At 41.1% G+C, this 18,523-nt stretch overlaps 1 protein-coding gene across 1 annotated transcript in view; it reads left to right on the top strand.

Moving 5' to 3' along the window:
- The window catches only part of LOC138761741 (collagen alpha-1(XII) chain-like), a 142,735-nt gene that overhangs the window by 24,008 nt on the left and 100,204 nt on the right, over window positions 1-18,523 (top strand). The window contains exons 3-5 of the mRNA XM_069934406.1: window positions 4,206-4,790; window positions 9,938-10,576; window positions 14,109-14,693. Coding sequence (XP_069790507.1) covers window positions 4,206-4,790; window positions 9,938-10,576; window positions 14,109-14,693 — 1,809 coding nt within the window. The remainder of the gene's footprint in view (window positions 1-4,205; window positions 4,791-9,937; window positions 10,577-14,108; window positions 14,694-18,523) is intronic.

Below are 18,523 nucleotides of genomic sequence, written 5' to 3'. Positions count from 1 at the left end.
TCATCCTAATTTCCTTATTCAACATACTCTGGTTTGCCTTATACCTGAGGAATTCAAAAGATAAATGGCAGTATTGTCCCTGATGAGGACCGAGGAGGAGCAGAGACAAGTCTTCCAGTGCTCCTCCACAGAGTTCTACTGCCTGGTTGTTATGGCAATAGCCCCGCCAAGATTTGAATTGTTTGTATATAGTGGTTTAAACATCGGAGAATCTTCAGAGGTCCTTGTTCAAGGTCATGGGCTCTGAAGTGGGCCGGGACAGGGCACCCCTCCTACCCCTCACTGAGAAGCCCGGTAGACTACCCTACATGGTAGGAGACTACAGGAGTGGACCAGTGAAGGGCTCAGCAGCCAAAGGCTGAGGGTTACTGGAGTAAAAACACAAAATACTAGAGAAGCTCAGCAGGTCAAACGGTGTCCTTTATGTAGCAAAGGCAAAGATACAGAACTAATGTTTTGGCTTGAGCACTTCATCGAGGTTTGAAAGAGTGTTGGTGGGGGTCCGAAGAAAAAGATGATGGGGAGGGGGATTGGCAAAGGCAGGAGATGATAGGTGGAGAAGGGAGGGAAAGGACAGCAGCGATCAGGGGGAGGAGGGATAGCTGGGCAGGTGGAGGAGGAATAGGGGGAAAACTGGAAAAACTGGAAAGGGGGAGGGGAAAGAAAAGAGGAGCAGGTTAGCAGAAAGAAGAGAAGTCATTGTTAAGGCCATCTGGCTAGACGATGCCTAGACAGAAAATAAAGTTTTGTTCCTCCACTTTGCAGGTGGACAGGGTGGGACAGTATACAAGACCACGGAGAGACTGTGAGCATGGGAATGTGACTCAGAATTGAAATGGTTGGTTACTGGGACGTCTTTGTTGTGCCAGAGGAAACAAAGGTGCTGAGCAAAACAATCTCCCAATCTGCGACTGGTCTCTCCGATGTAGAGGATGCTACAAAGGGAGCACCAGATGCAGTAAACAGATCCTGTGGAGACACGTGAAGTGTTGCTTCACTTGAAAGGCCTATTTGGGGCCCCGGACCATGGTAAGGGAGGAGGTATGGGTGCAGGTGTTGCATCTCCTATGGCCACAGGGTAAGGTATGGGTGGGACAATAAGTGGGGAGGGATGAGTGCACAGAGGGAGCAGTTCTATGGAAGGTAGAGAGGGGAGAAGAAGGAAAAAATGTGTCTGGTGGGTGGTATCCTGTATTAAGTGTTGAAAATTTTGGCAGATAATGTGATGGATGCAGAGGCTGGTGGGTGGTAGGCAAGGATGAGGGGGATTCTATGTTTGTAGCATCTGGGGCAGAGGGGGCCAGGGCAGTTAAGGAAGTGGAGCAGATGTGGGTGAGGGCTGAGTTGGTGGTGGTGGAGGGGACACAGGATCTCACCTTATTTACTGTCCGAGCACTCTCTAGCCAGATGGAATTAACATCGGCTGTCCCCCCTTTCCCTTCTCCACCCATCATCTCCTGTCTTTGCCACGACCCCCTTTTTCTCCCCACCATCCTTTTGTTTGGACACCTTCCAACATAATTTCAAATCTTGATGAAGGGCTCAAGCTCGAAATGTTGATAATGTATTTTTACCTTTGCTACATAAACAACACTGTTTGACCTGCTGAGTTTCTCCTACATTTTGTGTTTTTACTTCAACCACGGTGTCTACAGATTTTCGTTATTTACTACTGAGGGCTACTGGAGGCTTGTTTATGGGAACTAGGTAACTGGACCAGGATCCCCAAGGTTGCTGACGGTGAGCAGGGTGAGCAGGACTCCAAAAGGAGCTTGGGCACTTGAGGTTTATTGATCGTATTGGTGGTTGGGAACCAGAGGTCATGAACGCCTGGAGCTCGGGTTCACCACTGGACTGAAGGAAAGGCTGTGTGACTAAAGGGCACAGGAAGCAGTGGCATTGGAGGAGGTGGTGGGATTCACAGACGTTCAATGTCTCCCAATGGAGTCTCTTTTGGTTCTTTCTCTTCCTAGCAGGGATGCTGGACTTATGGTATCTCTGTGTGCCTTACAGGGCAAACAGAAATGAAAAACAACTATGCATTTGCCAGCATGGCAATAAAGGAACCTTAAACTTAGGACCTTAATCTCAGGTGCTGATAAGTGACTTCCTTTTCCTGACCAGACTCCCTATATAATTTAAAAAAATAATGATTCAGTGTGGTGGGCCATTGAAATCCCTGTCTTCCAATTACACTCAGTTAATCTATCAATCCCATTTGTTTTGAAAGGTGGGAGGAAACCAGAGCAGCCGGGGGAAACCCATGTAGATCACGGGGTGAATGTACATACTCCTTACAGACAGTGCTGGATTTGAATTCTGGTCACTGGCGCTGAAATAGCAATGCATTAACCACTAAGCTCACCATGCTGCCCTACAACCATGGTTCCCTAATCTGGTCAGTCTTGAACTTCACTCTAGCAGGGACATACTGGCCCTGAACTCTTCCAATCCCACCTTCCTCAAAACTCTGATGCAATGTCATGCCATATTTGATTAATCATGAGTCTGTTAAGAGGATGGAGTTTACAATGTCAAAATTGCTGTACGAATGGAAATTATTGTTGAAAGTGTGATTGAACAATGGCAGGACCACCAAATCCAACTCACTATTTGCAGGTTGCCACTCAAGGCTTCTCTTCTAAAGATTATGAGAGAAAATTGTGAACAATTACTGCTTTCTGGTGTCAATTGAAGGATCTTCATTAACCTCACTCTGAATTGCGATTGAATCAAAACTGGAAAAGAGCTACTGGAGAATAATCTCGTGAGACAAGATAATTGGAATGGAATATTCATTGCCACTGTCCATCTGTTTGTGAACAACCTTTGTTACTCTTCAAACAAATGTTCAGCGAATGAGAATAGTTCCAGTCAATCAGATTAAATTTATTGGGTCTGATTTTGGTACATTCGGCATTTTAAAAAAAACACATCTCAGAATGGTGTGAATAATTGTCAGGTGTGTTGGGAAAGTATTTCAGTTCCTTCTTTGATTTGGCAAATGTTAAAGTGACGAGATTTTTTTTCATATGGAGCTTTCAGATAAATGTTAAAACATTTGTATTTTGGAATTGCAAAACCTTTTCTCAATTTTACTGCAATAAAGGCAATGGTGAAACCTGTGGCAGCTCTCCAACTCCTGATGCCGTTTGGTTAAGTCTCAAGCCAAATAGTGAGTTGTTGTAATCTGAAATACAAGGTGATGGGCTTGACTTGTGTCCAACAAAAGCAACTGAAAAAACATTAGGGAAAACATTGGATACAGTTGCTATACACAAACTTACAAAGAATTATTGGACTTAAGATGAGAACGGCAAATTGAGAAGTTATTTCAGGAGGCAAATATCATTTACTCAGAGGATACTGTAGGTGTAGAATTTGATGAATAGTTCCTTCAGACAAATAAAGATCCAAATAGCAGGAGAGTAGCTGAAATATTGGAAGGAATCCAAAGATTTTTAATTCCAAATCAGCAACTTTCCGCATTCATGGCAGATTGCACTTTTCAAATAGGAATCTTTCGGGTTATTAATATACTGCTGCATTTTTCCACAAATTGGACTGGACATCTATTGTATGCACCTAAAATCTTCAAAACTGTAAAACAGAATAATTATCATTAATTTAGAAAGTCAGATTAAATAACAAAGAGTAGGAGAAATTGGGTGATAGCTTTGTCGAGTATCTGTGCCCGTCCACTCTTTTTTCCACAAATTGGATTGGACATCTATTGTAATCACCTAAAATCTTCAAAACTGTAAAACAGAATAATCATCATTAATTTAGAAAATCAGATTAAATAACAGAGAGTAGGAGAAACTGGGTGATAGCTTTGTCGAGTATCTGTGCCTGTCCACATATCAAATTTAACTGTTAGATCCCACCAGTTTTAATTCCTCTCCTCATTCCTCCACAGACCTGACTGTCCTTGGCCTCCTACATTACTACGATCTATTAAACCCATGAAAGTTTTAAGGTGGCTGATTCATCTTGTGGAAGAACAGCATATTTTATCTCGAGAAGAACTGATCGATTTGTTTGGGCCTTCTTCCACTTGTCACTCATTTAACTTAATTCAACCTGTTTTCAAAAGATTCGCAATCAAAATACAAATGTCTAGACTGTCTGAGTTTTCCAACACATTAAAGACATCTAATATTTTTCAATTAAAATGTTTATTCAGATTCCTATTTTTTCCACAGCCACAAAAAGGGACATTGTCTTCCTCGTCGATGGCTCACAAGGAATGGGGAGATCATTTTATATCGTACGCAAATTTATTTCAAGAATAATTTACAATTTAAATATTGGACCTGACAAAGATCAAGTCGCTGTGGTTCAGTACAGTATGAACCCAAGACTTGAATTTGGCCTCAAAGTTTATTCAACAAGAAATGAGCTTTTTAATGCACTAAAACAGCTGCGATATAAAACGGTAAGTCCCCTCAACACTGGTGCGGCGCTAAACTTCGTCACGAGAAACGTCTTCACCCCGGCCGCAGGCAGCAGGAAAGATGCGGGAGCTGCACAGATCCTGGTGCTCATCACAGCTGGGAAATCTAGGGATGATGTTGGGCCGGCAGCAGCGGCTTTGAGACAGGCCGGAATCGTGCCCATCGCCATTGGAGCCAAGAGTGCTGACAAGTCAGAGCTGCAACAGATCACTTCCGACTCAGACTCCACTTTCATGTTGAACAAATTTCAGGAATTTCCATCGATTCAACAACAGCTGACGTCTAAAATTCAAGCTGTGGCTGTGATAGAGGAGCCAGTTCCTCCAGCTGAAGGTAAAAAACATTTGATAGATTTACCTACACAATTAGCATAAAGAAGCACGACACAGGTTCAAGCTCTAAACTGGGCGAAAGTAGCAGGAACTTTCTTCCCCTAACTTAATGTATTTCAATTGCTTGGGCCACCTTTACTTGATTTAATTCCTTGTGTTCCGTTTATTAGTCTTGGTATCTACATTACATAAGGCATTACAGCACAGTGTGGGCCCTTCAGCCCATGATGTTTCATTGATCTATATAAACCTATTCCATATTCATCTAACCCTACTCTATCTCACACCCATAGCTCTCCATTTTTCTTGTATCCATGTCCATATCTAAGAGTTTTTTGCATGTCCCTATTGTACTAGCCTCTACCACCGCTCCTGGCAATGCATTCCAGGAACCTCCCACTTTCTATATGACAAACTTAACTCTGACATCTTCCCTAAACTTTCCTCCTTTCACCTTAAACAGATGTCCTCTGGTACTTTCTATTGTCACCTGGGGAAAAAGGTGTTTGTCTCTTAAAATTTTGTACACCTCTATTTAGTCACCTCTCATTCTTTGTCACTCTAACAAGAAAAGCCTTAGCTTAGTTAACCTTGCTTCATAAGACGTGTTCTCCAATCCAGGGAACATCCTGGTAAATCTTCTCTGTGCCCTCTCTGAAGCCTTTACACATGACCAGAACTGAACATAATACCTTTCTATACACCCGTTAACAATCTTATCAACTAGCGCACAAACTACGAAGGATCAATAAACTTGGATCCCATGATCCCCCTGTTCATGCTCAGTATTATCTGACTGTAGATATACAACCAGACAAAACATTTCTTCAGACCATGTGCACACGCATCCACGCACACTCACACACATACACAGCTAGGCTATTTGCCCATGCCACCCAAATACACCGATTAACCTACAACCACTGTACATATTTGAAAGGTGAGAGCAAACTATAGTATCAGGAGGAAACCCATGCAGTCATGGAGAGAATGTATAAACTTCTTATAGTCAGCGCTGGATCCGAATCTCTGTAATAGCACTGTGCTAATATAAAATAAATGTACAAATGTTAAAAATCCTACCATGAACTACATATTCTGCCTTCAAGTTCAGCCTTCCAAAGAGCATCACTTCACAATTATCTGGAACATACACTTTTCCACCCAACTCTGCATCCTGTCTATAAACTGTTATTACCTACAACAACCTTCTGCATTTTTTATAATACCTCTAACCTTTGTGTCATCAGCAAATTTACTGACCCACACCTCCATTTCTTCATTTTTAAAATTAACAAAGGACAGGGGTCTGCACTTCTCACATTAAAGTTAATACATTTCAACCCATTCAACTAAATGCATTTTTGCCTATTCCACTGTCTACCCTTCATCACAGTCTCATCACACATTGTATCATACACTTCACCAACTGCTCCATCTTCTGATCCAACGCTCCAGTTCCTGTCCACCCCCCCCCCCCCGCCTTCCAACCTTGTTTAAACCCTCCTCAACAGCTCTAGCAAAGCTCCTCACCAGGCCATTGGTCTGTTAAGTTCAGGTGCAACCAATTCCTTATGTACAGGTCTTACCTTCCCCAGAAGATATATCAATGATCTACATATCTCAATCTGTCCCAATTCTTCAGCTACACATAAATCTGGTGTATTTTTACAAAACTTATCTTCATTGGCATATGGCACAGGCAGAAATATAGAGATTACTATCATTGAGGTCCTGCTTTTTAGCTTCCGTCCCAAGTCTTCATTCTTCAGAACATTAACTCTTCATATGTTCTTCGTTCCACCATGTACCACAACTTCTGGTTCCTTATCCCACATCTGAAAAATACCATAGACTTGACCGAAATGTCTTTGAACCTGGCACTAGGGAGAAATGCCACCCATGAGTTTCAATTTCCTCCATGAAATCTATAATTATCATTCTCATCATCTCCTCCTTCAGTGATGAAGACCTGGCGGTTTCAACTTTACGCTTGTAGACCATCACCCACTGCAATATTTAAAGCAGCCTATCTTTTATTGAGAGGGACTGCAGCAGAGGTACCCAACACTGACTGCCTATTCCTTTTCACTCACTGAACAAACAGTGACCCCAGTCACCCTGCTTCCTACATCCTTGGTGTGATTACCTCCCCATAACTCCTCTTCTTGGCCCCAGCCTCCCAAATAACCCGGACTTCATCCAATTCCTTAACGCAGTCTGTAAGGAGATGCAGCCAGATGCACTTCTCACAGGTGAAGTCAAAGGGGACACAGGTCTACCTGATTTCCCACATCCTACAAATAGAGCTGCTGTCCCCATTCCCAAAGTCTGGACCACACTCAGACTCCTCAGTCCCCCACTTCCCCACTTTAACACTGATCCACTCCAACAATACCTTAAATTTTACTTCATTTTATTATCCATTCAATCATTAATGAACTATTTGCAGATGTGCCACTTCTTCATTTTAGATATATATAGGTCAGCACATCATTGGTTGTAGGGCCTGTACTATGATTTTCTATATTCTGTGTTATGAGTTCCTAGTTAGTGAACACCACCGACAGACATCACACCTGCATCCTTTGTACTCTCTCTCCTCATGCTCCAAGTCCTGTCCCTGGCCCATCTCCTCACCAAATTGCTGATAATGCTGAGGAACAAACAGCGGAATCATTGTAAAAGAATTGTAAATTATCGGTGAATTCAGAGATTCAATGAGTAAAGATAGAAAGAAAATCTTCTGCAGCTGACACCTTGATGGAATCAGGCTCTGTGAGATAACACAGAAAAGTACAGAACAGGAACAGGGCCTTTGGGCCACAATTTCTCTGCTGAACATGATGCTAAATGAATTAATCCTATCTCGCTGCACAATGTCTGTGTACCTCCATTCCTTTCCTTTTTATCTGCTGTTTAAGTGTCTCCTAAATATTACTGTTATATCTGTTTCATTCCTCATCCCCCCAGCAGTGCATCCAGACACTCGTTGTGTAAAAGAACTTGCCACGTACATCTCCTTTAAATTTACCACCTCTCAACTTGATCTGATGTGCTCATGTATTTGACTTTTCAATTTTGTGCAGAAGCCTGACTACCTAACCTATCAATGCCTCTCATAATCTAAACTGTTATCAGGTCTCCCTTCAGTCTTCAATGCTTCAGAGAAAACAGTTCAAAATTTTCCAACTTCTCTTCATAGCAAATAATCTCCATTCCAGATAACTTCCTGGTGCACCGTCTCCAAAACCTCCACATCCTTTCTGTAAAATGATAACCAGAATTACACACATTTCTCCAATCGTGGCCAAAGCAAAGTCTTATGCACCTGCAACATGACTTCCAAATGTTTATATTCAAAGTCTCATCCAATGAAGGCAAACTGGCTTTCCCTCTTCTGCCTTTAACTTAGCCCTTGCCTGCATCTCCTCCATTTCCTGCACATTTGCTCTGGCTCTTTCCGCCCTGAGATGCAACAAGGACAGAATTCCCCTGTCCTCATCTACCACCCCATCTATTTGTCCACCTCATTTATTTATGTTGCCACTGTCACAAACAATGGATACACCCCAATATCCCTCAGTGCCCCTGAGAGTCCTGCCATATCCTATATGCACTCCCCTTACATTTGATCTCCTAAAGAACATCTCTTTTATCTGGATTAAGCTCCACCTGCCTTTTCTCTATCTGCCTCCATCTGATCTCTATCCTGGAGTATTGCTTGGCATTCCTTTTTCACTGTCCCACGGTTCCATGAATTTTTGAATCATCTGCAAACTTACTTATTAAACCATCTGATTTTTTTTGGGTCCAAATCATTTATATGTATGTGCAAATATATACAGGTTTCCCTGCTATCCGAAAGTAGAGCGTTCCTATGAAATCTTTCATCAGCCACAATGGCATAAAGCAAGAAGAAATTACCATTAATTTACTTGGAAAAGTAGGTCATTCATAAAAGTGAAGTGGCGTAAAGTAAACTTTTCACACACACACACACACACACACACACACACACACACACACACACACACACACACACACACACACACACACACACACACACACACACACACACACACACACACACACACACACACACACACACACACACACACAGTCCCAGCAGTAACCCTTCTTGAACACCACTTGTCACAGACTCCAGTCAGAGAACTACCACTCATTCCAAATCCTCTGACTCTGAGAGCCGAACCAGTTTTGAATGCAATCTACCAAGTCATCATGGATCCCATGTAGTCTTTTGGATAAAGGCTCATTAAATGCTATACTTCAGTCCATATAAAATATATCCACTGCCTTAATCTCACCCTCGGGCCTGAAACATTTGGTATGAATTTGTATTTTTGCTATGTTTAGGACACCGTTTGACCTGCTGTGTTTCTCCAGCATTGTGTTTTTACTTCAAACACAGTGTCTGCAGACTTTTGTGTTTCACATCTCAGTTTTCAAATCTGAGATTCTGAAAGAGCAACTGTTACCGAATATGTTACTTTCCCAAAAATCTCCAAGAAATAAGCAGCATTTCCCAGATTTATGGCAACTATTTCCTCATGCCATTTTTGAATGATATTTTCAGGATTTATACACAATACAAATTTAAGTAATCTATTGTTTTCAGAGCTAAATTTAATTCCATTTTAGTGAATGGTTGGAACGACATTTGATATATTCTAATATCTGTTTCATCACCAAAATCCATTGTAATTCCCAAAGTATTTTCACACATTTCCTTTGGCTTAATAGGCACAATGCACCAGTGGTACTTGATAGAGGAAAATTTTATTGTCTTCTGCTCTTTCCATCAGGAATTGTTGAGATCACAGGATTATCTGCCAGAAACTTTGTTTGCTATGTACTGGCCCAGGTTGTAACATGTCTGCTTGGCTTGTGCACAGCATGTGATTCATCCAGTCCAACATTAATTGTGCTATGATAATAACTCAAGAAGAACCAGGTGAAGGTGCAGAGCAAACCTTGTTACCCCAAATTTCATCATAAAATAATGAATTATGGATGACTGGCATATTTGTATTTTATTATCCTAAGTCACCAGGAAACTCAAAGATATTCCTTGTCTTATTATTTCTCAATCTTTATATGATTTCTGTTCATTTTATTTTATAGTTACCACTCCAGCCGAGATCCAGAGAGACATCGTGTTTCTGCTTGACGAATCTGATTATATTGGGAATTCAAATTTACCAGCAGTCCGTGACTTTATTTCAACAATAATTGAAAGGCTTGATATTGGAAGTGACAGAGTACAAGTTGGCTTAGTGCTATACAGCAACACTGCAGAGACAGAGTTTTATCTAAGCACCTACTCAAGAAAAGATGAACTTTTGTCTCTACTGAGACCACTCAGATTAAAAGGTGGTAAGACCCTCAACACTGGGAAGGCATTAGACTTTGTCCTCAGGTATCACTTCATTAGGTCTGCCGGCAGCAGAAGAGAAGAAGGTGTTCCCCAGTTTCTGGTGCTCATTACGGGTGGGAGGTCTGGGGACGATATTAAACGAGCTGCACATGACTTGAAGCAGAATGGTATAATCACTCTTACTGTCGGATCGGGGACTGCAGACCCCGCTCAGCTGAAGGAGATCGCCTTTGAACCCAACCTGAGCTTCAATGTAAGGAATTTCTATTCTCTGCCAGGCATTCAGGAACAGGTAATAACATCGTTACAAAGGCTGCGTGTTCAAACAGTACCTATTGAAGAAGCAACAGTACCTACTGAAGTGTCACTGGTTACAACTACCAAAGGTATTCCACCTGTATTCAATTCAGTCCTCGTACTTTTGAAATACTGTTAAAATTATTTTTACTTCTTTCAAGTCAAATTGTCCCAAATCAAGCCACACATAATGAAGCACTCTGAAGTATTTTTCTGCTGTACTGTGAGGAAGAGAAACACAAGCTTCATTGCTTCACGATGGTCAGAATGTCAGGAAACTCCCCTGCTTCCAAGAACACCATTCTTTTTCTCCAAATACCTTGCAATTTAAAATCTCATTCGAAATTATGGTTATATTTTTGGTCAGAGATAGGAGGCCAACCATTAATATACGACAGACAGTGAATGTTGATAATGGCAGGAGAAAGACTGATGAGTTATGGCAGACCGAGTGAGCAAGCAACAGGGGCTGTCCATTAAACAATGTGAACCCCATAGCAATTAAACCATAGACTTGTTGCTAAACAGAAGGCCCTTCAGTTTTTCCTGATCATGCTCTTTTCCCCTTTTCCTTTACCACTGCAAATTATTCCCTGCCAGGTGCAAATCAGTGCCTGTGCACACATTTTTTTCCTCTCACCTTGTACATTTGGATTCAATTGTTAAATGTCTGGCTCCTTGCCCTTGAGCCATCTTCCAACAAAACAATAATATAAACAATTAAACAGCTTCTCTCTTCTTACACTATCCACAGTATCCACAGTCACAAAACTTGTACACCTGTATCTCATCTAATCTCGCCCTTCCTTGGGCCATGCTTTTGCAGAATTACCTCATGGCCGAATTCTGTCATCCCTGAAACAATTCCTTCCTGCCCTTATCTGGATTCTTCATACCCAGTCTTTGAGGAACCAAAATTAAAAGCAGTGTTCTATTTGTAACTTAACTTGTGCTTTGTCCAGCTTCGACACAACTTCTCCTCACTTGTGCCTTGATTGATGAATTCTAAGGATCCCATAATATGATGAATACATTGCCTTTCAAATTCAGGTTCGATGTGGGCCCTTTCTGCACTGATACCTTTTTACTTTTGATTGCTTTGAGTGTAACAAATTAAGAAGTACATTTAATCACAAAGTTATATGATAAGCTGGTTCATGAATACGACTAGCTGTAGGAAAGGAGAATGAAGGTAACTCCAGGGTTCTCTCAGGTCATCAGACCACTTGCCCAGGGAAGGGAACAAATTTTCCTTTCTAAAGTGACTTGCAATGCACAGCATGGTGCAGAAACTCAGCAGACTGTGCAGCATCGAATGGAAGTAAATGGTAACCATTGATTTGGCCTTAGCCCTTTGTCAGGTATAAGCAGAAACAGGCAGGCTTCTGATTTAAAAGGTGGAGGAAGGGGAAGAAGAGAGCAGAGGAAGGGGGAGGACTATTGACTAATTGGTAAGAGGTTATAGGTGGTTGGGTCTTGGTGCTCTCCAACCAGATGGCATTAACAACAACCTCCAATTTCTGTTAATCTCTTCCCAAGTCTCTCTTTCCCTATCCCTGTTTCTTTCTCTCCAGTTTCTCACCCCTTTCCCTTCTTTCTCCTATCATCAACCCTCTTCCTCATCACTTCTCAGCTTCTTTCTTTTCTACATTCCCACCAGTATCCACTTCTTATCTGTTAGCCTGTACTCCTCCCCCATGCTGGTCTCAACTCTTCTCTTGTTCTCCAGAACCCTCAATTCTCTGTTTTCAAATATTCATCCACTTGATGATTGGGTCTTCACTACCATAAAACTATTGACAACAGCACAGAGGCAGGCCCTTTTACCCCATATAGTCTGTAATTACCTATTTTTCCACCTTGTCCTCAGTGTCTATGCTGGATCATATCCCTCCTATACATGTACCTATCTAATCTTCTTAAATGTTGAAATCAAACCCACATCCACCACCTCTGGCAGCTCATTCCACACTCTAGCCACCTTCTGAGTAAAGAAGTGCCCCCTAAATGTTCCCCTCATGCTGTGATGCTTCTAATGTATTTTACCTTTCCCTATAACTCAATCAAGACCTGGCAACAAGAATTGGAGGTAATTCTTCTCTGCACTCTTTCAGTTTTACTGATATCTTTCCTGTAGATTGGAGACTAAAATTGCATAAAATACTCCAAATTTGGTCTCATCAATAACTTTTACAACTGGTATATAACATTCAAAATTCTGTACTTATATCTTGATTTACGAAGGCCAATGTGCCAAAAGCTCTCTTTACAATTCTATCTACCTGTGATGCCACTTATGTATCTTATGTTATGTGTGAGCAGTTCTGTCACTCTCCGCAGTTCCCTGCTGTTTACCGTGTAGGTCCTACCTTGATGTGTCCTCCCAAACCCTTTGGGACAGAGAATTTCAGATTCACTACCTTCTGAGAGAAAACAATTCTACACAGCTCAATTTTAAATGCCAGGCCCATTTATTCTCTCGTTATGTCTCCCTGTTTTTGACTCTCCCTGAAGTGAGTAGTATCTCAAAGTTTATCCTATGAACCCTCCTTCATGATCTTGGAAGCTCTGAAAAGATTTAAAAGAATCCATGATGCTATTTCAAAGAAAGACAGGTTTGCTAGGTTAATTGAACACATGGGCTGAAAGGGCCTGTTAATGTTCTGTGTCTCTAAATTAATTTTTTTTTAAATTAAAAGCAAGGCAGATTTAAAATATGTATTGTCGGAGTCCGTGCAAATTACCTGCCACATTTCTCTCAATATAATTGTTGGTGATAATGGTGGAGGTAGGTATAATAGGATCTCTTCAGAGACGATTAGAAAGGTACAGGGAACTGAGAAGAATGGAGAGGTGTGCAGTAGGGATATGCCTGGCAGTTGTTAGAGTAGGTTATTTTGTTGGAACTACATTGGCCGAAGAGCCTGGATTGTGCTGTAGATTTTTATATTCTCTAATACTGAGTGCTTTAAAGCACCATGGGTTATCCTGAAACAGAATGTGAATGATTCTAGATTAATGTCAATATTTTTATTCTTTTTGAAACATTACCACCCGCATCAGCTAAGGATAAAATTGCACTAAAACACAATCAGATGGAGGAACTCAATGGGTCGAGAAACACCAGAGGGAGAAAAAGAATGGTCATCGATTCAAGTCAGAATCTTTCATCGGCACTGAGGGTAAATAGCCAGTTTTATGAAGGGAGCAAGTCAGTATAATGAGAGGAAAGCCTGTTATAATGAGGGGAAGACAGCTGGTATGATGAGGACAGGTTGGAAGAAGATGGTTTGCAACCAGATTGGGATTGGTTGAAACCAAATCTGTGTCTTTTGGTTGGTTGGATCCTCTGTGAAATTCGGTTGAAAACTCACCTCTAATAAACATCGACCCATTGTGCAACCAAATACAAAGTCTGTAAATATTCAGGATAATAACTGATAGTGTGAAAAATAGTGTTTTAATAAAATGTCAATGGTGAAATGTTAATAAAGAAGCAGAATAAAGCACCAAATACAGTAATAATGCAAGGCAAGTTTAAGCAGACTGTATTAGATATCTGCTAACATTATGCTGTATAAAATGCCTTAATGATATACATTAATGCTTCGACATCCACAGCCAGGAAGAGGGATATCGTCTTCCTAATTGATGGCACTTCTGGCATGGGAAGATCTTTATTTCACGTCCGTGAATTTCTTATGAAGATAATTCCAGAGCTCAATATTGGACCCGATGAAGATCATCTTGCTTTGGTGCAGTATAGTTTTGACTCGAGCGTTGCATTTTACCTCAATTCTTTTTCAACAAAAGCTGAGGTTATGAATGCCATAAAAAAAATGCGACTGAAAATGGGAAGATTCCTCAAGACTGGTGCAGCACTGGACTTTGTCACAAGAAATGTCTTCACCCCAGCTGCAGGCAGCAGGAGAGATGCAGGAGCCGCACAGATCCTGGTGCTTATTACTGCTGGAAAATCCAGGGATGATGTTGGGTCAGCAGCAGAGGCGTTGAGACAGGCCGGCATTGTGTCCATCGCCATTGGAGCCAAGAATGCTGACATGACCGAGCTGCAACAGATCACTTCCGATCCAGACACTGCTTTCAAGTTGAATGAATTCCAAGATTTGCCATCGATTCAACAACAGCTGCTGTCTAAAGCTCAACCTGTGGTTGTGATCAAGGAACCAATTGTTTACACTAAAGGTATGGCTTTGTTAAACTTAATAAGGTAAGATGGATCAATACTTTTACTGAAGTGAATGAATTTTAAATTCAACATAAGGAATAGAATTCTTTCAACAGGTAGAACATCACAATCCAAGTCAAGATGTTTTATCTCCTTTGCTCTTTCTGCCTCGGGAATAACAGCCAACACATCTCAACTATTGCTAATCCATTTTGTAAGGAAGAAACCCCCTTTATTACAGATCTCCTTTAACTCATGATAAAGATCTATTGCTGCTTTTTCTGAAACCACTGAAGTAAGACAATCATCAACATAGAAATTATTTCTGATGATGTTTGTAGTTTGAGAACTAAATTGCTTTTCATTATCTTCAGCACATTTCCTGAAAACAAAATTTGCACAACTTGATGATGAAGTTGCTCCAATTAAATGAAATGTCATTCTGTATTCAATCGTATCTTTACTGTAATCACCATTAGGCCACCATAACAATTGTAGAAAATCACGATCTTCTGATGGTACTTTCACTTTATGAAACATTGCTTCAATATCTGTAGCAATTACAATAGGCTCTTCACAAAATCTTATCAGAATACCTATTAAAGTACTTGTTAAGTTTGGACCTTTGTAAAAGTTGGGAATTCAATGAAACCCCTTGAAATGATGCTCCACAATCAAATATTACACGTAGTTTCTCCTTTTGTGGATGTATAACTCCATGATGAGGTAAATACCATTTTCTACCATCTTTACATTCCAAGATATCTTCTGATACCTTTTCTACACAACCCTTGATTATCATGTCCAACATAACATTGGTATATTCCAAATGAAAGGAAGAATTTATTTTGAATTTTCTCTTTTCTCTTCAAGTTCAACATATTGCTGCTCTGCAATTATTTTATTATCTGGCATACAAATTTTTCTTCAAAGGTAATACTATGCAGTAATGACCATCAACATGTTTGGCAGAATTTGAAACCAAATCCAGAAACTGCTTATCTTTCTTTGATGGTTCTTGAATATCTGTAAGACATTCAGGGAAATCAAATTTAAACTGTTGTTCCCACAGATCATAAAGTTTGACAACTGAAATTCTGTTGATATTTGCATTCAATGACTCCTGATCATTATTTATTTTTTCCTCCTAATGGTCCGTTAATTGTCCATTCAAGCAACATTCTCACGGCATAAGGTCCATCATTTTTACTCCTTATTACTTCTAGAGGTTTGAGAGTTTTTGGTACACCTAATCCAATTAACATCTCAATTTTAGCATCAGTTTTGGGTAAGTAAATGTCTTTTAGATGATCCCACTTTGATATCATCCTGATAGGGAATATTCTCCTTATGTATATACTTAGTCTTCTGAGTATATACACTTGGAAGATCACAAAATTCATTGCTATTCAATCCAGCAATCTGTAAACCTGAAACTATATTAGTTTCAATGTTCCTTTCATCATTCATAGTCTTCATTAAGATTTGTGATCTTTTACAATGAAGATTAAGTTTCTTCATTAATTCAACAGTACAAAATGATGCGGTACTTCCTAGATCAAGAAATGCATAGGTCTTCAGCATGAACCTTCCTTTTTTAGCTTTAGCCTGAACAGAACTATTGAGAGAGCTTTGTCACTGGCCCAGTTAAGACTGTTTGTCTGAACCAAAGCTGAGGCATTCTCTTTGACTGTGTCTTTAGTCTTAGATTCAGATTGTTTAAGTTCCTTCTCAACTTTACTTTGTTGAGTATGCGGTAACTTGGGATGCTTTAAACTGCATATATCACAACTGGGTCACTTATTACAAATTTTGCTGATGTGTCCTTTACACAAGCAACCAAAACATATTCAATTCTTTTTTAAAAAGGTTAATTTCTCATCATAGACTTTTTCACCAATTGTGAACATTTTTCTAAAGCATTCTTATCTTTGCAATACAAACAGCTTTCCTGAACAGTCTGAGCTTCTTTTACTGTTGTTTCCTTGTTCTTTCTTGTGCTTGTATCTGACACAGCAGCAACAAAGGAACTTCCCTTTGGTTTCTGTTGAGACGATGATTTAGACTTTTTTACATCTTTATGAACTATTGAAGTGTCCTTAATATTTCCAAATAGTGGAACAGTGTTAACATATACATTCCATTTCAAGAATTGTACAATATCCTCAAAAGTGGTATCCCTTCTGGAAAGCTTTGGTTCTCCATAATTCCCTCAGCTTATAAGGTAATTTATTTACATAATCGACAAATTAGCAAGCAAATTCAGCTCTTGCAAATGTACACTTCTTCCCTCTGCGTTACAACATCCTGTCAGAAAGAGTGCATATTCTTGTAAAGCCTTTTTGTCTTCTGATTTTATTATTGACCAACAAATAATCTTGTCTTTGTGAGCCCTTGTGATTTTATGTTCATTGCCATAACGCTGATGCTGTAGCGGCTACTACGGTAGAGCTACTAAAATAATGCACGCACACGTCAGATTAGTCAACTCAGGACCGACTTTATTCAGATTTTACAATTTTCTTTTATACACTGCATGTCCCGGGTTCCACGGGACAAGGCGGGACATTCCTACTAGAGTGCTTCCAATCCACAGGACCAGCAGGTTTAAATTAATCCTTGTGAGTGTCCCGTGCCTTCCGGCAGGATACCCAGCAGGACAACATGCCATTCTTCAGCACGCAGTACCGCTCCGTTAGGTGAGTATTGTTGTTCCGCAGCCTACAGAACTGTGCCGGTGATGGTTCATGACACGGCGGTATGCGCTCACTCGGCCCGCTACACGGCCACTACGTCACCCCCCCCCCCCCCCCCAGAACCATTGCCTGAAACTAAAACACCAGTTGCGTGTGCCTTAGGTGAATGCCCACGCTGTCTGGGCTGGGACATTGAATGGGTGAAGTGGGATCCACATGGGCAGGCTTGAGTCTGTCGACACTAAACAGCTGTGAATGCCCCCCAATGTCCAAAGTAAACACAACCCTGTCTCTCTTAATCACATGGAAAGGGCCCTCATATGGTCATTGTAACGGCGCTCCTGGGACCTGTCTGCATACAAAAACAAAATCAGTGTCCAGGAGTGGTGGGGGAACATGTTGTTTAGGGGATCCATACCAGTTGGTAGGGACAGGTTTGCTGCTAGTGATACCATGTTGAAGCTGCTGAAGGATGTCCAGGTCAGAGTTGGTTGCAAACTGAGTGTCCCCTGGAACTGTAGGGACCATACCATAAACCATCTCTGCAGACGATGCAGACAAATCCTCCTTTGGGGTCGTGCACACTCTCAGTAGAATCCATGACAACTCATCGACCCAATTGGGACTGGTGAGTTGGGCCTTAACTGCGGACTTCAGTTGCTGGTGAAAACATTCCATAAGGCCGTTGGACTGTGGACGGTATGCCGTGGTGTGGTGTAGGAGTGTGCCACAAAAGCACACAAAGGCAGTCCATATTGAGGAGGTGAATTGTGCTCTACGGTCTGAAGTTATGTGCGTCGGGACACCAAATCTAGTGATCCAATTGACGATGAATGCCCTAGCACATGTTTTAGTGTCACTGGATGGCAATGGGATAGCCTCTGGCCAGCGCTTGAAATGGTCTACCACTGTTAGAATGTATCCCATGAGGAACTGGCAGTGGTTCGACCAGGTCCACATGCACATGTTCCAACCTCCTGCATACCGCTGGAAAAGGCTGAAGAGGTGCTTTGGTGAGCTGCTGAATTTTGGCCGTCTGGCAGGAGGTATATACATGTGCCCATTGCACAACGTCTTTTTTCAGTCCATGCCATATGTATTTATTTGACATGAACTTGACTAATGTTCTGATGGACGGATGAGGCAAGCCA

This window comes from Narcine bancroftii, chromosome 4 (genome assembly GCF_036971445.1).
Source record: "Narcine bancroftii isolate sNarBan1 chromosome 4, sNarBan1.hap1, whole genome shotgun sequence".
NCBI lineage: Eukaryota > Metazoa > Chordata > Chondrichthyes > Torpediniformes > Narcinidae > Narcine > Narcine bancroftii.
Note: the sequence above shows the minus strand (reverse complement) of the source record. Positions and strands in the feature narration are given on the sequence as shown.